Source organism: Caenorhabditis briggsae, assembly GCF_000004555.2.
Source record: "Caenorhabditis briggsae complete genome, chrIV, whole genome shotgun sequence".
Lineage (NCBI taxonomy): Eukaryota > Metazoa > Nematoda > Chromadorea > Rhabditida > Rhabditidae > Caenorhabditis > Caenorhabditis briggsae.
The window spans coordinates 15,491,179-15,508,013 of NC_013487.2; the positions used below are offsets into that span (position 1 = coordinate 15,491,179).

Sequence of the window (16,835 nt, forward strand, 5' to 3'; positions counted from 1 at the left end):
TATTTTTCGGGTATAATTCTGCATTTTCACGTGTTCAAACTAGCAAATTCAAATTTCCCATCAAATTCTATCCTTGAAACCAAGAAAAAACACAATTTTTCCTGGTGGCCGAGTTTCTGGATTTTCTAGGCCACCAGGGGAAAAGTTAGGCCATGGGCGTATTTTAGTTGGGAAAACACGTTTCTAGGTTAATTTTTGACGAGGAATTCGAATTCGAAATTTATTGAATGTGAAAATGAAGGAGAAACTCAAAAAATTCAAAAAAATACTCGTTTTCTAGGCCAACAATGGGAAAAGTTAGTCCCTACTCATTCATGGGCGATTTTAAGCCCTTTGACGACATTTGAAAATAGTTTCTAGACTAGAATTTTGTGAGGAATCCGTTTTTAATCTCTTCAAAAATCAAGGGTTCCCTTAAATATATAGGCATTTTCCAGGCGAACCCCCTCGTGCATTCGGCTACTACTACGAAGATGATGATGTCTACGAAACAAAGACCCGAGATATGATCGGAAATGGTTCGGAGCGGCGGCCAACAACATCTACAGTAACCTCAATGGGTCAAACCATGAGCCGAGCCATCGAGCAGCACAAATACGACATCCGCATGCGACAGGCGCAACAACACATGTACCAACCCAATAATGAAGAATAGAACAGTTTAAAGGCACATAACTTGCTTGAAAATTAAGCTAGAAACATTTTGAAAATTGTAAAATGTGTGAAATTTTACGCTGAGCAATTTTGCAGTTGGCAAAATTTTGAAAGCTATTTTAGTTTTTGAGATATGTGCCTTTAAAGATTATCGATATTTTTTCTAATTTATTGTTCTTAGACGGGTCCATTCAGTTCTTTCTTCTTAAATCATTGTGCTCTTTTTTCTGCTTCTTCTTGCAAATGGAAGAAAACTTCTCACAAAATTTCTTGATTACCGATTCATTGATTTTTTGAAGCTCCGCCCCCTTTTCTCCATAATTCGTGTAAATATTCCGATACATTGTACCTCATATCTTTTTTCTCTGAAATTTTTTTCCTTACAGTTCTTTTTTTGAATGAATGATTGATTTTTTGATTGCTCAGATTCTTTGGAAAATTCAGAAATTCAGAAATTCAGAAATTTAGAAATTCAGAAATTCAGAAATTCAGAAATGCAGAAATTCAGAAATTCAGAAATTCAGAAATTCAGAAATTCAGAAATTCAGAAATTCAGAAATTCAGAAATTCAGTAATTCAGAAATTCAGAAATTCAGAAATTCAGAAATTCGGAAGTTCAGAAATTCAGAAATGCAGAAATTCAGAAATTCAGAAATTCAGAAATTCAGAAATTCAGAAATTCAGAAATTCAGAAATTCAGAAATTCAGAAATGCAGAAATTCAGAAATTCAGAAATTCAGAAATTCAGAAATTCAGAAATTCAGAAATTCAGAAATTCAGAAATTCAGTAATTCAGAAATTCAGAAATTCAGAAATTCAGAAATTCAAAATTTTCAAAATTCCAAAAATTCAAAAAATCGAAAATTTGGCTGTTTTAAGCATGAGCAATCAACACAAAACATAGTATTATCTTTATTGGAGATCACAATTTTACAAAATCAAGAAAAATCAAGAAAACAAAGTGGTCGTTGACAGAATCTCATTGATCAGCGGATCACAATCCATGATTTCGAAGAACGATATGATGATCAGACTATTGACGAGTTCCATCACTTCAGACTAAAATTTGCTCAATTTTTTTAGATTTAATTGGTTAATTGGTCAATTAAAAATAAAAATATATAAATTGTTCTACATTTTCCAAGTTTCAAAATCGTTCTAGCTTGTTTTAGAGCTGAGATATGCGACTTTAAAGTTAGTATTCTTGTTTTTCTTGGTTTCTAGACTTTAAAGGCGCATAACTCACTTGAAAATTAAGCTAGAAAAAATTTGAAAATTGGAATTTGTTGGAAATTTTATGACAATTAATTAATTAGTTGACTAACTTTTTCTAGCTACGGTAGTTTTCAAGATATGCGCCTTTAACGTCAGCCTCCCTTAACCTCGTTGTCTGGACTTTAAATTTCCAAGCCATAACTGGCTTGGAAATTGAGCTAAATTTAAAATAGGAAAACATTGGAAATTTTACTTTTAACAAAAACTTCCAAAACTCACACATATAGAACTAGAAAACAGCACAATATTCGCAGCTCTGACCGGTCCCTCCTCGTCTCCATACGTATCGATGCACCATTTGAGGAGACATTGAGTGAGCAGTGACTTTTGTTTTCTTACTGTATCCTTATCACATTCTTGTAGATTGAAATGTGCGGTTTGCCAGCAACATAAGGCTTTTAATATGCTGTTTTCCTCGAAAGATGGGTCCAATGCTTCGTAGTGCGGCATGAAGTCGATCCAAGACTTGACACGGGGCTGGAAAATTTGGGTGTTAATGAGAAAAATGTACGGTTTGTAAATATTTGTATTGCATATCATTGGAAAGCCCTTAAAATTTTCTACAAATATATGTAGTTTTCAACTTTTTAGCTTAATCTTGAGATGAGTTATGCGCCTTTAAAGTTAGCACGACTAGAGAGTGGGGGCAGCGAAGAGTGCGCAGAGAAGCGAGAGGTGTCTCGTCGTCTGGCGCGCTAGCCAAACAAAGGGGTGTATCATGGGTTAGAATAGACGGATTCAAACCATTTTAGGCTAATTCTGAGGGAAGAATGTGGGAAATCAGAAGATTTCTAATTTAGAAAGTTTTCAAAAAAATATTTTGTTCTAAAAACTTTTGCGCGTCTGCAAAATCCTCAACATTTTCCAGGTTTTTGGGACCAAATTTTCAGATTACTCACCTTAATAATGTTCTTATACTTCTCCAACTCCTCCTTCTTCGTGAACATTAGCTCCGTGCCCGGTTCATCGCCCAACAGAGGCAACGGCTTCATTTGAATATACGTCCCATCCTGACTAATCAATAAATTCGATTCCGTTCCAATACACATTGTATAATACGACGAACTGATCACAAAATCCACACCACAGGCAATTCGAAATAAGAAATTCTGACTGGCATTTGATAGTTCTTGAAATCCGGGTAGGGTGTTTGCGTAGTTGAACAACATCACGTATTCCTGCTTTTGATAGCCACGGTAGGATCGGAAATCGAACGGTTGGAGTTGGTGTTTTTCAAACGGCTGGAAATGTCTTCAATTTTCTGTAATACCCGATTTTCTAAATCTTTCTAGCTATTCTAGTTTTTGAGCTATTCGCATTTAAAATGAAGACATGGAAGCATAAGTCAGGCAGGAGTCCTAGACTTTAAAGGCGCATAACTCGAATTCTAAAAATTGCATCATATCTAAAATTTTAAGAGAATCATTTTCGCAATAAGCCGAAAATTTCTAGCTATTCTAGTTAAATTATTTTAGCTCAATTTTGGACCAAGTTATAGCCATTTAAAAATAGGTCCAAATTGTTTTGAATTTTGATTTTTTTTTTGAATTTTGAAAATACTGTAACTTTTTCGAAATTTGAGCTTTACAAAATTTTTAACTTGAAAAATGTAGGAAATTTTTTAAACATCATTTTTGTAGTTTACAAAATTTTTCTAGGTCCTCTAGTTTTTAAGATATGCCATTTCAAAGTTAACACTCACGACGCGCTCCTCGACGCGGCACAGCAACGAGACACTCTAGCTGTCTGCGTCTCTATTTTTAGAATGAGAGCTATCAAAAATTTTTAAACTACAGAATTACTCAAAATGAAATTTCCGACATTTCTAATTTTTTGAGAATTTTCTAGCTCAATTTTGGACTAAGTTACAGCTATTTGAAAATTGATCAAAAATCTTAATTTCTGGGAATTTTAAAAAATTCAAACCTCTGTAACGTTTTCGAAAATTGAGCTAGAAAATTTTTTAAAATTGGAAAATGTAGGAAATTTTATCAGAATCATTTTTGCAATCGGCAAAATTTTTCTAGCTGCCTTAGTTCTTGAGATATGCGCCTTTAAAGAAACGGCTAGTTATCTATGTCTCTCCTCCCTTTCAAAGGGGCGCATAACTCAGCTCAAAAGAAAGCTATTCAATGTTTATAAATTGGAAAATGTAGAAAGTTTAACCATAATCATCTTCACAGTTGACAAAAATATTCTAGCTATTCTAGTTTTTGAGATATGCGCCTTTAAAGTTGACGCGCTCCTTGACGCCCAGAGAAACGAGACACTCTCGCTTCTCTGCGTCTCTCCTACTCACCATTTTACACATCCCTGAGAAAATATCCAATAATCTGGAATCGGTAAATGCCATTCGTCGACTTTTGTTCAGATTTGAGTCCATTTTGAAGAAATGCTCATTCAATTTTCGAATTTCATCGTTTTTCATTGGAGAATGAGGTAAAGGGGCGGAGCTTGTGGATGGTGTGGATCCGAGAGGTGTTGAAGGTGATAGGGAAGCATTCTGGAATATTGGCAAAATGAATCTTGATTGAATTTCCTACATTTTACAGTTTTTACAATTTGCCTAGCCGAATTTACGAAAAAGTTACAATTTTTAAATATTTTCGAAATTTGAAGAATTTTGTCAATTTTCAAAAATCTGTAACTTTGTCCAAAAATAGGCTAGATAAATTTCAAAAATTGAAGAATGTAGGAAATTTTATGCTGAGCAATTTTGTAGTGTACAGCTTTTTGATAGCTCTAATGGTTTTAGAGATAGAGACGCAGACACCTAGAGTACCTCGTGCCTCTGCGCTCCTCGGTGCTCTCTGACTTTAAAGGCGCATAGCTCGAAAACTAGGATAGCTAGGAAAATTTTGTCAACTAACAAAATGATTCTAAGGCATTTTTTGATTCAATCCAGTTTTCAAAAGTTTTCTAGCTTAAATTGCAAGGAAGCTAGATGTAACAATTTCAAAAAAAAACATTAATTTTCAAAAAAATATGGAATTTTGAGTGATTTTCAAATAGCTACAACTTGGTCCAAAATTGAGCTAGATTAATTTCAAAAATTGAAGAATGTAGGAAATTTTATGCTGAGCAATTTTGTAGTTCACAGCTTTTTGATAGCTCTAATGGTTTTAGAGATAGAGACGCAGACAGATAGATTGTCTCGCCAGCCTGCCTTTCACCTCTGTGTCCTATGTTTAAAAGCGCATATCTCAAAAAACAAGAGAACACCTATAAAAATGTTACAAGCTAACAAAATGATTTTCGAAAAATTTCTATTTTTTGCAGTTTTCAAAATTGTCCTAGCACAACTTTCAAAAAAAAAAAATTACAGCAATTTGAATTTTAATGAATGTTTGGAACCAAAAGTTACCTTTTTTCGTTTTTTCAATGGAATCAAAACTTCTTGGAACATATAACCTAGTAGCATTTTTGAGGAAATTTTGATTCTAGAAAAAATATGCTTTCTAATCCCCTTCCCTAAGCTCCGCCCCTTTTTTCTTTGCAAAAAGGGGGCGGAGCCAAAAAGAAGGAGTGTGCGTGCGCGTGCTGTTTACGAGTGTCCACCACTGGCTAGAGAGTTGGCTAGATAATATTTTTCTCTCATTTTTTTGTCAGTCACTTCTTTTTCTGGTTTTTTGAGCCAATTTTTTCTCAAAACGTCTCACCTCCGTATTCCCTGCTCCATCTGGTCGCCCCCTTTTAGATTGAACCACTGAAAAACATTTTATTTGAAAAATTCCTATACATTATTGTATATCACCAAAAAGCCCTCGACATTTCCTACAAATCGATCTGGTTTTCATTTTTCTAGCTCAATTTTAAGAAGAGTTATGCGTCTTTAAAGTTAGCACGACTAGAGAGTGGGGGCAGCGAAGAGTGCGCAGAGAAGCGAGAGGTGTCTCGTCGTCTGGCGCGCTAGCCAAACGAAATTGTGTATCTTGGGTTAGAATAGACGGATTTAAGTGATTTTAGGCTAGTTTTGAAGGGAACAACTGAGAAATTGAATGAACCAAAATTTTCAGAAAATCTGAAAAAAAATAATTTTCAAAAAAAAATTTCAACTTACTATATCTCTGCATGTTGTTGTTGATGCACTTCTGGTATCGACACTTTTTACAAGCCATTCGACGTTCTGCAAATTGTAATAATCCGTGTTTTTTTTTGTCGTTTCATTTAGATGGATTTAGATGTAGATTTTAGATGGATAATAGCACTTCGAGCTCAATTATTTCGGTTCCTATAGAAGATATCAAAAAGTTGTCAATTGATAAAATGTTTATCATAATATCACCTACATTTTATCAGTTAACAGATTATTGATATCTTTTACGGGAACTGAGATGATTGAGCTCAAAATTTGAGCACCCTAGGATCGTTTTTTAGAGGAAACGGAGTATTTTTAACTCCAAATTTTTTTTTATTTCTAAAGATTTTTTCCCCAAAATTTTAATTTTTTAGGCTTTAATGTTTGATTTTAACAATTTTCCTCTAAAAATTACCATGATTAACTTCACAATCCTGATTCCCGGTGATACAGTCATAGGTGATGTCCAGTGCGACGGTTCGACGGAAAAATGCGGCACAGGCCTGGAAAAAAACTATTTTTGGAGATTTTGAAACTTCTGAAATTGTTAGAAATTGAATTTCCTATATTTTACAGTTTTTAAAATTTGCCTAGCTTAATTTTGACCAAGATATAGCTATCTGAATAATTATAACATTTGGGGCACAATTATTTGAGAATTTTTTTCAAATTGACATAACTTTTTTAGAATTTTAGCTAGAAGGATTCTGAAAATTGGAAAGAATCAAGAATTTCATAGAAATCATTTTGTCAGTTGACAGAATGTTTCTAGCTATTTTAGTTGTTGAGCTATGCGCCTTTAAACATAGCACACACCGGCGAGGAGAAGGCAGGCGAGACACTCTAGCTGTCTGCGTCTCTATCTCTAGAACCATAAAAGTTACAAAAAAAATGAAAATTACGAAATTGCTCAGCATAAAATTTTCTACATTTTCATGTTTTTAAAATTAATCTAGCTCAATTTTGGACCAAGTTACAGCCACTTGAAAATATAGAAAAAAAATTTTTTTGAAAATTTTTTTAAAAGTCAATTCATGGAAACATAGCATTTTTCTACTTTTTTAGACTATTTTCAGCTCATTTTCTGCAATTTTCAATTGTTTTCAAACCATTCTCAACTATTTTTAGGGTAATTAAGGTCCAATGGACCACTTTTTGAATTTTCAGCTTTTCTAGCCTGCTTTTAACCATTTTCAGCCTATTTTTCTGGAAATTTCAGTTTCTCCAACCATTGCTAACCTATAATGCTCTATTTTCACTCCCCTATTACCCCTAATTACCCTCTAATTACGCCCCAAATCACTCACCTTACAACTGGGCGCTCCAAAGTGCAGCGAAAGTGCCACCGAGTCGCAAATCGCACATTTCATGGTCAAATTTTTTGAAAATTTTCTACAAAAACGTTTAAAATTAACACTAATTAGCACTAATTATCCGAAAAAAAAGCAAAAAAAAGCAAAAACGGGCCGTTGACGGCCCGCTGGCTGGCTACACTCTAGCGAATCAATCGAGAGGGTGAGAGAGTGTGTGAGAGCGAGAGAGTGGCAGAGAAAGAGAAAAAGAGAGACCAACTGGGCTAGAGTACAACATACATAAGACTAACACGTGCAGTTATTTGGTTGGGGGAGAAAACGGGGAAGGAGCATTTGATGAGCGGGGGAGAAGAGAGAAAATTATGAAAAACATTTTTTTTAGGAGTTACAATTTTCAAATAGCTGTAACTTGGTTCAAAATCAAGCTAGATTAATTTCAAAAATTGAAAAATGTAGAAAATTTTATGCTGAGCAATTGTGTAATTTAGAACTTTTCTATAGCTCTCATGGTTCAAGAGATAGAGACGCAAACAGCTAGAGTACCTCGTGTCTCTGCGCTCTCGGCGCTATCTAGCTTTAAAGGCGCATAGCTCAATAACTAGAATAGCTAGAAAAATTTTTTTCAACTAACACAATGATGAATATTAAGATTATGATGCTTACCATTTTTCAAAACTTTCCTAGGTCGAATTGGAAACAATTTATGGCAATTTGAAACTTTTTGAAATTTTCGAAAAATTGTGAATGTTCACCAATTTTCAAACAGCTACAACTTGGTCCAAAATTGAGCTAGATTAATTTCAAAAATTGGAAAATGTAGGAAATTTTATGCTGAGCAATGTCGTAGTTTACAACATTTTGATAACTCGGATAGTTCTAGAGATAGAGGCGCAGACAGCTATAGTCTCTCGTTTCCCTGTGTTCCTCGGCGCGAACTAACTTTAAAGGCGCATAGATCGAAAACTAGAATAGCTAGAAAAATTTTGTCAACTAACAAAATGATTTTCAAAACATTTTTGATGTTTTCCAATTTTTAAAAGTTTTCTAGCTTAAATTGCAAGAAAGTTATGGCCATTTCAAAAAAAATTTAATTTTCGAAAAAATGGAAATTTTGACCAATTTTCAAATAGCTTCAACTTGATCCAAATATAAGCTAGGTAAATTTTAAAAATTGGAAAATGTAGAAAATTTTGTGCTGAGCAATGTCGTAGTTTATAAATTTTTAATAACTCTGATAGTTCTAGAGATAGAGCTATCAACAAGTCGCTAGAGTGTATTAACTGCCCCTCGCCACTGTTTCAGAGTTCAGTGTCTGGAAAAGTACTTCAAACTTATCCGTTTCGTATGAAAATTTTAGAGGAAATCACTCAAATGTATTACTGTAATTTCTCAAATTTTCAGATCAAATGGACTAGTAAAAAGTACATTTTCAGACGTTTGAAATCGATCATTTTCAGCCAAAAATGGAATTTCGGCCAATTGATCATTGTCATAAAATTTTTGAGTTTTTCAGAGATTTAAAATTGTCTGAAGTTAAAAATTACTGTCGATTTGGATTCAGCGCAAAATTTCGGTCTGAAATTTGTAGAAAAAATTTGATTTATATGGCTTTTTATTGATTTTCAGCGAATTTTTCAAAAAAAAAGGGGCGGGGCTTAGAAGAAAAAGGGGCGGGGTTTTTGTATCAGGGAAGTGTGTGGGTGGTGGCAAAAAAGAAGTCATATATGTACATAAATTACAAATTGGCGCGGGTAATTTCAAATTTTCGCGCCAAAATTTTTTTTTTTGGGATTTTTTTGAAAATTAAAAAAAAAACAGATAAGCGCCTATATATGGGTGTCAGGGGTTTTTGGAGGAGGATCAGGGTGGGTTGGGAAAAATCAATAAATCGATATAAAGTGAAAAATTGTGTGTGTGTTTCGAATCGAGGAGGAGGAAAAGGGGGCGGAGCAATTTGTTGCATGTTTTTTAGAAAAGAAAGAAAAAGTGGGCGGAGCCTAGAAGGAAATATGTACAAAAAACATTTTTTTTTTTTGGGATTTTTTGGATTTTTTTGGGAATACCCGCCGACACACATTTTGTAATAGAGCTTTAAAAATTTTCAGCCAAAAAAATTATTTTCTGAAATTTCTAGAAGAGGCAAATGGGAAGGAAAAGAGAGGAAGATCGGGATCAATGGTATGTGTGTGTTATAGTTTAAGCGGTAAATTTGAAATTTTCAAAATTTTCAAAAAAAATTTTTTTTTTTTGAAAATTTCAAAAATTTCAAATTTCGCGCCCAAAATTTTTTTTTGGTTGTCAAAAACGAAAAATAAGGAGAAATGGCTTAAAAAATCGAATCGAAATTCGCAAAAATAACATGTTTTCAGTGTTAGTTTTGTAATGCCTAAAGTGGGCGGGGCCTATTTACATAAAAAGGGGCGGAGTCAAAATACAGATTGGAGACAAAATCTAGAGTGTGGCCCAGAAGAAATGGCGCGAAATTTGAAAAATTTTTGGGGCGGGCCTGAAAATGTTTCGCTACTACAGTACTCCCTGAGCTTTGTTAGGTTTCTAGAATAAAGGGACCAGTCTTTGAGGGGAAAATATAAGAAAAATAGAGGTGAGAGCGGAGATTTTGGAAAAAAATGGGACCAAAAAAGTGGGCGGGGCTTAGAAACAAATCACAATTGAATTGATAAAATATGATTAGGGGGAGAAGAAGAAAAGGGGCGGGGCTTAAAAGAGAAAAACTGAAAATCAAGGACACAGAAACAGAATTATGTACATAATGGATGGATTTTTCTAGAAAAATTTAAGAAAAATCCATGTGATAATGGCCAGATGATTGATTAGGATTGATTGGGTCCGGTGAGAAGCCCGACGCGTCCCAATGGATTTCTGGCGACATTTGAGAGCTGTGGAAGTGTGGCGATGGATGGGCACCGGATGAGATGAGTGGATCACCATTGATCATAGGCTGAAAATAGGGATTTTTCAGGGGGTCAGCCTTCCTGGAAGTCAAAAATTATCGCAGATTCGGATTCAGCGCAAAATTTGGGTCCAGAGGCATTATTTTATATAAACGTGTGAGATTCAGAATTTTAAAGTTTTTACGCTAAAAAAAAATTTTCCCAAAAAATAATTTTTTTTTTCCAAAAAAAATGCATTTCCCAAGTTTCAGCTAGTTCCAGACACTTTTAATTTCAAAAATCGAATTCCTCGCAAAAAACCACCCTAAAAAACGTTATTGCTGGCCTAATATCGTGCGTGGCCTAACTTTCGCCAATAGTGGCCTAGAAAATTCGAAAACTCGGCCACCGGGAAAAATTATTTTTTTAGTGGTTTCTAGGGTGAAATTTTATGAGGAATTCGATTTTTCTAGTCGGGAAAGTCTGAAAATTAGATTTTCATGCTCAAAATTTCAATTTTTCGTTTTTTTTTTGTTGCTGAAAAATTTCAAAATTTCACAAATATCGTAAAATGGACGACACTGAAATCTGGCCAAGTCATAAAGAACACTAAAACAACACCATTCAACACTGGAAATTTGAGAATACGCCAAAAACATGCTTTTAGGGTTTCTAGGCCACGAAAGTTAGGCTATAACTGGAATTTGTTGATTTCCGGCCGTTTTGGCCCATATTTTTCGGGAAAAAGTGATTTTCGGCTTGAAAACTGCGTTTAAACCAATTTTTCACATGTCAGACACTCAAAAAAAATGCTCAAAAACTTCGAATATTGATGTTTGGCTCGAAAAATTGCGAAAAGTGTCGATTGGTGCATTTTTGCTTGTTTCGGCCGATTTTAGCAGGAATTTCAGCGGCAAAAGCGATTTCAGACTGCATTTGAATTGGTTTTTCACAAATTTAAGACACTAAAAACGCAATTTAACTCGATAAAACGCTCAAAAAAAGTTAAAATCCAAAAATCGGCGCCTAAAACGCCTTCCAGTGCTTTTTGGCTCATTTTCGATCGATTTCTTTGCAGAAAAAAGGTTTTCAGACTAAAAATAAGCTTTAAATCTGTTTTTAGCATCATAAATACACTAAAAACGCACGTTACCTCGCTAAAACGTTCAAAAAACGCCTAAATTCGAAAATTGGCGCCCAAATTGGCGCTTCAGTGCCTTTCGCCTCATTTCGGCTCGTTTTAGACTAGATTTTTTGTGGTAAAAAGTTTTTAGACTGAAAATAAGCTTTAAATCTGTTTTTAGCATCATTAATACACTAAAAACGTAAGTTACCCCGCTAAAACGCTCGAAAAACGATACAATTCGAAAATTGGCGCCCAAAATGCCGCGTCAGTGCCTTTCGCCTCGTTTTGGCTCTTTTTCAGCCGTTTTTTTTTGCGGAAAACAGGGTTTTAGCTCGAAAACTGCGTTAAACATGTTTGTCGCATGTCAGACACCGAAAAGTGGCCGAAAAACGACTCAAAAATCGAAAAATTGCGCTATGTGGCGTTTTAGCTCATTTTGGCTCATTTTTGCTCGATTTTTACCCAATTTTCACATGCTTTGACACTGAAAACCGCAGTCTCACGCCTCGCATACACACATAGAATCACAAATAGAAAGGGCATGCATTAGGTGGTAGAAGCTTACACATACATTGAGATCGTCCATCATGAGGTCGGAGAACGAATTTCCAGCGCCGCCGCCACCGCCCCCGTTCACGCTAGCATTGTTACCTGTCGTCGTACCTCCTGCCCCCGGCAGCTTCCATGACGTCACACCGCTCGTCCCTAGAATTCAACAATTGGCTCCAGAAAGCCACGTGTCGGCACAAATGAAGAAGAGGAAATGGGAAGCTCACTGTAATCGGGCGGCGATGCGGAGCCCACCGAGAAGAAGCTGTCCGACGGTGCTGAGTTGTTCATGAACGAGTTTTGGCGCGAGTCGGCTGAGATTTGCAACGCAGCGGTGTTGTTTGTCACCTCGGACAAGAAGCCAGAGTTTGACTGAAAATTTTGGGAACATTCCTAGGTGAAAATTTCAAAATATTCGATTTTCTGCGTTTTTCGCGCATTCAGGGTCTAAATAACCATCGAATTCGGATTTCTAGCAAAAAACTACTTTAGAAAAATTGGTCTCGGGCCTAATATCGTGCGTGGCCTAGAAAATCCAAAAACTAGGCCATGGTAGAAAAATTGTTTTTTTATGGCTTTTACAGTGAAATTTTATGCGGAACTCACTTTTTCTAGTTGACAACGTTTAAAAATGAGTTTTTCATGCTCAAAATTTCAAATTAGGATATGCCGGGCCTAGAAATCCACAATTTTTGAGAAAAATTCAATTTCCTGACTTTCCCGCTGCCCCCAGATTTAAATGAACATCAAATTTGAACTTCTCGCTAAAAACTACCTCAGAAAACGATGTTAAAGGATGAAAATCTCGCGTGGCCTAACTTTTGCCAATGGTGGCCTAGAAAATCCAAAAACTCGGCCACTAAGAAAAAAGTTGTTTTTTAGTGGTTTCTAGGGTGAAATTTTATGAGGAATCCGATTCCTCTAGTCAAAAACGTCTAGAAATGCGTTTTTCATGCTCAAAATTTCAATTTTCAGTTCTTTTTTCTATTGAAAATTTTCAAAATTTCACAAATATCATAAAATTACAGGGTACAGGAAAAAGAAATAAGGTCAAAACGACATCTACACCAAACACTAGATATAATGATAATAGTGAATAGATAAGAATATTGTGCAGTTGGGGTTTTCTAGGCCACCGAACAAAAAAACTCGGCCACCTTGGCTTTTTGCTCTTTTTAGGCGGAATTTTATAGAATTTTCTGGAATTTTTTCGACTAAAACCATATTAAGGGTTGTGTAAATTCAAATTTGAGTAGCTGTGGCCTAGGTTTTTTTCATAATTTGGGTTTCTAGGCCACCAAGGAGAAATTGTCTAATTTGAGGATAGCTAGTCTCATTGTGGCTCATTTTCAGCCAAATTTTCTGGAATTTTCAAGAGTCAAATAATGAATTAAAAATTGTTTTTATCAAATTCAAGTTTTTCGGGGACTAGGTTTCGCCTGATTTGGGTTTCTAGGCCATCTACGCAAGTAAGGTCTATTTCAGCCTATGTCTGCTCATTTTCAGCGTAATTTTCAGGAAAACTCACGATGAATGATCCGGTTGGTGTGTGATTTGGTGGCGAGGTGTCATCCAGCTCCTGCTTAATTGGTCTATCGATAAATTTTGGAATCGGTGGCAGATGATTTGGTGGCACCTGAACGCCCTGACGTGCCAGCATGTCCTCGAGCTCTTTGACACGGTCCGCGTACTTTTGGGCGGCCGCCTCGAGATTTTTCTGGTGCTGTTGATGCTTGAGAGCGTGTTCTCTGTCTTTTTGAAGAACTCGAATATAGTCGCACGAGGCTTTGAGAATCGTTCCTTTGTTCAGCTTCATTTCTCTGGAAAATTCGGGATTTTCAGGGTTTAGATTGAGATTTAATTGAAAATAGATGTCAAATTCGGATTCAGCGCAAAATTCTAACCCGGAAACCAACAAAAATCAAAAATTTTGATGGTGGCCGAGTTTTTGGATTTTCTAGGCCACCATTGGCAAAAGTTAGGCCATACGAGATTTTTGACCTGTGACGAAGTTTTCTAGGGTGATTTGTGATCAGAAATCCGATTTTAATGTTTATTTTCACCTAGAATCATCAGGAAAATCAGAAAATACAAAAAACTACTTTTTTATTGAAAATGTGGATTTCTAGGCCAACTATGGGAACTTTTCTACACGAAATCCTCATTTTTATTATATAAGACTTGAAAATTATTCCTCATAAAAATGCACATCGGAAAGCAAGAAAAAACGAAATGTTTGATGGTGGCCGAGTTTTCGGATTTTCTAGGCCACAAAATGGAAAGTTAGGCCACGCGAGATTTTTGGCTTGGGACCAAATTTTCTAGGGAAGTTTCAAACGGGAAGACTGAATTTAATACTTATTTCAATCTAGTTACATCAGAAAGACCAGAAAATTAATTTTTTCTAAGAATTTGGATTTCTAGGCCACCAGTTGGAAAGTTAGGCCACGCGAGATTTTCGGCAAGAGACCATGTTTTCTAAAGCAGTTTTTAGCAAGAAATCCGATTTTGATGTTTATTTCTATCTAAAATCAGCGGGAAAGCCAGAAAATTGACTTTCTGGATTTCTAGGACACAATAGGTTGAAAGCTAGACCACCATTCTTTATTTAGGTGTATTTTCGACATGAAACTTCAAAATTCACACTTCGAGAATCAAAAAATTCAAATCACTTGTGAAAATCTACCCCCGAAAGCAAGAAAAAACAAGATTTTTCATGGTGGCCGAGTTCTTGGATTTTCTAGGCCACCAGTTGGAAAGTTAGGCCACGCGAGATTTTTGGCAAGGGACCATGTTTTCTAAAACAGTTTTTAGCAAGGAATCCGATTTTGATGTTCATTTCTATCTAAAATCAGCGGGAAAGCCAGAAAATTGACTTTCTGGATTTCTAGGCCAAGAGCGGCTGAAAGCTAGGCCACCATGACTTACTCAGATGTGTTTTTTGGCAGCATTTGTCCCAACTCCTTGATTCGGTCGTTGATGTTGTACCGTCGGCGGCGTTCGACTGAACAATGTATGAATTTGAAAAGTTTTAAGGCGCAAAAGTTTTTTTCAAAAAAAAAAAAATCTAAAATTTTTTTAATTTTCGAAATTTTCAAATTTCGCGCTTAAGCAAAAAGAATAAAAACTCACTCATATTATGAATATCCTTCTTCCTACGGTCCCTGTAATAGTCATCCGGATCTCCATTGCTTCCGCCGCCCGAGCCTCCACCGGACGCTCCGCCCCCTCCGCCATTCTGAACTCCGCCCAACATTTTCTCGATATCGATTGAGCCGGTTGGCGCGGAACTTGAAACGATCTGAAAATATTGATTTTCAGAAAATTGAAAAAAAGAAAAAAAATTTCAAAAAACATTTTTTTTTAGATAAGAATCTTTTTTGTTTCGTTCGAAATTGGACACAAAAAACCGGTTGATATGTATCAATTTAAAGGCGCATGACACTTTCAATTTCATTTTTTTTAGAGATAAAAGATAAGAGACTTAGAGAAAATGAAAATAGAAATCGATCAAAATAGAAAAAAATTCGAAAAAAGCTTTTTTTTTTGAAATTTTCAGAAAATTGAAAAATCTCCAAAATTGCTCCCAAACGCTTCTGAAAGCGTGCGAAACTATTAAACTCCGCCCCCCCCCCCTAAAAGTGGGCGGGGCCTAATTCACTTACCTGTCTATAATTCTGAGATAGGCCTCCTGGACACGGTATCGGACTACTGGTGTGCACATTTTGCGAGCGATCGCTAGCTCCTGGAATCGGGCGAGCCATGGACATGGATTTTGGACCTCCACCAATGGTCATCTGAAATTTCAGAATTCTGGAGTTTCAGCCAAAAAAATTATTTTAATTTGAAAAAAAAAAAATTTTTTTTTTAATTTTTGGGCTTTTTTGGGTTAGAGATACTACAAAAAATGGTCACACAAAAGGATAGTTTTCTTAGAATTCCGAAAAAAAAAGTTTCAAAAAAAAAGTTATCAAAAAGCAAAGGACAAAAAAGGTGTGTGAATGTTAGATTTGGGGAATACTGTAGATGTCATCTACAGTACCCTACAGTAAGATACTAACCGGTCGGGAAGAGCCACCGCGGCCGTGCTGTTGCTCCTCCTCGTCCATCGTCATCAGCTCGTCCATTATTAGGTCGTCGAGCTGGAAGAAACGGCAAGTAGTACGGTAGGTTGGTAGGTATACGGTAGGTGGGCTTTAGAGGGTTAGTATGTAGGGGATTACGGTAGAGGAAGCAGCAAAAAAATCATGCACATTTTTTTTGAATTTTTGAGCCTAAATATGTCCAAAAATACTGAAATCCAGAAATTCGAAAATTCGGAAATTCAAAAATTCAGAAATTCAGAAATTCGGAAATTCAGAAATTCAGAAATTCAGAAATTCAGAAATTCAGAAATTCAAAAATTCAGAAATTCAGAAATCAAGAAATTCGGAAATTCGGAAATTCAAAAATTCAGAAATTCAGAAATTCAAAAATTCAGAAATTCAGAAATTCAGAAATTCAGAAATTCAGAAATTCAAAAATTCAGAAATTCAGAAATTCAGAAATTCAGAAATTCAGAAATTCAGAAATTCAAAAATTCAAAAATTCAGAAATTCAGAAATCAAGAAATTCGGAAATTCGGAAATTCAAAAATTCAGAAATTCAAAATCCAGAAATTCGGAAATTCGGAAATTGCGAAATTCAGAAATTAAGAAATTTATCGACACTTATTTTTTGCCAAAATCTACCGTAACCCCTTGAATAGCTTCAAAACAGGAAAAATGAAACATAGATACAGCGAATAAAACAAACGGTTAGTTGTACAGTAATCCTAAAATTTTCAGATTTTCCAAAATTCCCGCTACAGTAATCCCAAAATTGCAAAAAAAAACCCACATCATGTCCAAACATATTCATGCCACCGCCTGGAATCGGACTCTCGCCAAATCGCTGAATTTTGTCATTGT

At 35.6% G+C, this 16,835-nt stretch overlaps 4 protein-coding genes across 4 annotated transcripts in view; 2 read left to right on the forward strand and 2 right to left on the reverse strand.

Moving 5' to 3' along the window:
• CBG05362 overlaps window positions 1-640 on the forward strand; it is a gene marked incomplete at both ends in the record, with an annotated part of 12,658 nt that extends 12,018 nt beyond the window's left edge. Inside the window, one exon of the mRNA XM_002634720.1 lies at window positions 438-640. Within this exon, the coding sequence (XP_002634766.1) occupies window positions 438-640 (203 nt within the window). The remainder of the gene's footprint in view (window positions 1-437) is intronic.
• Window positions 641-1,602: 962 nt separating this feature from the next.
• Window positions 1,603-7,377, reverse strand: Cbr-nhr-78 (the record flags this gene model as incomplete). The annotated part of the gene is made up of 8 exons (XM_045236278.1): window positions 1,603-1,706; window positions 2,130-2,406; window positions 2,829-3,170; window positions 4,229-4,432; window positions 5,589-5,635; window positions 5,990-6,055; window positions 6,423-6,510; window positions 7,315-7,377. The coding sequence occupies 8 exons, from the start codon at window positions 7,375-7,377 to the stop codon at window positions 1,603-1,605; spliced, it is 1,191 nt and encodes a 396-aa protein (XP_045092912.1).
• Window positions 7,378-9,044: 1,667 nt separating this feature from the next.
• On the forward strand, window positions 9,045-9,207 carry CBG26511 (the record flags this gene model as incomplete). Its single annotated transcript, XM_045236279.1, has 2 exons — window positions 9,045-9,065; window positions 9,139-9,207. 2 exons carry the CDS (start codon window positions 9,045-9,047, stop codon window positions 9,205-9,207), a joined length of 90 nt encoding a protein of 29 aa, XP_045098433.1.
• Window positions 9,208-10,114: 907 nt separating this feature from the next.
• Cbr-hlh-30 lies at window positions 10,115-16,013 on the reverse strand (the record flags this gene model as incomplete). The annotated part of the gene is made up of 8 exons (XM_045236280.1): window positions 10,115-10,279; window positions 11,909-12,042; window positions 12,114-12,258; window positions 13,415-13,706; window positions 14,815-14,890; window positions 15,019-15,187; window positions 15,552-15,683; window positions 15,948-16,013. The coding sequence occupies 8 exons, from the start codon at window positions 16,011-16,013 to the stop codon at window positions 10,115-10,117; spliced, it is 1,179 nt and encodes a 392-aa protein (XP_045092913.1).
• Between the last annotated feature and the right edge of the window lie 822 nt (window positions 16,014-16,835).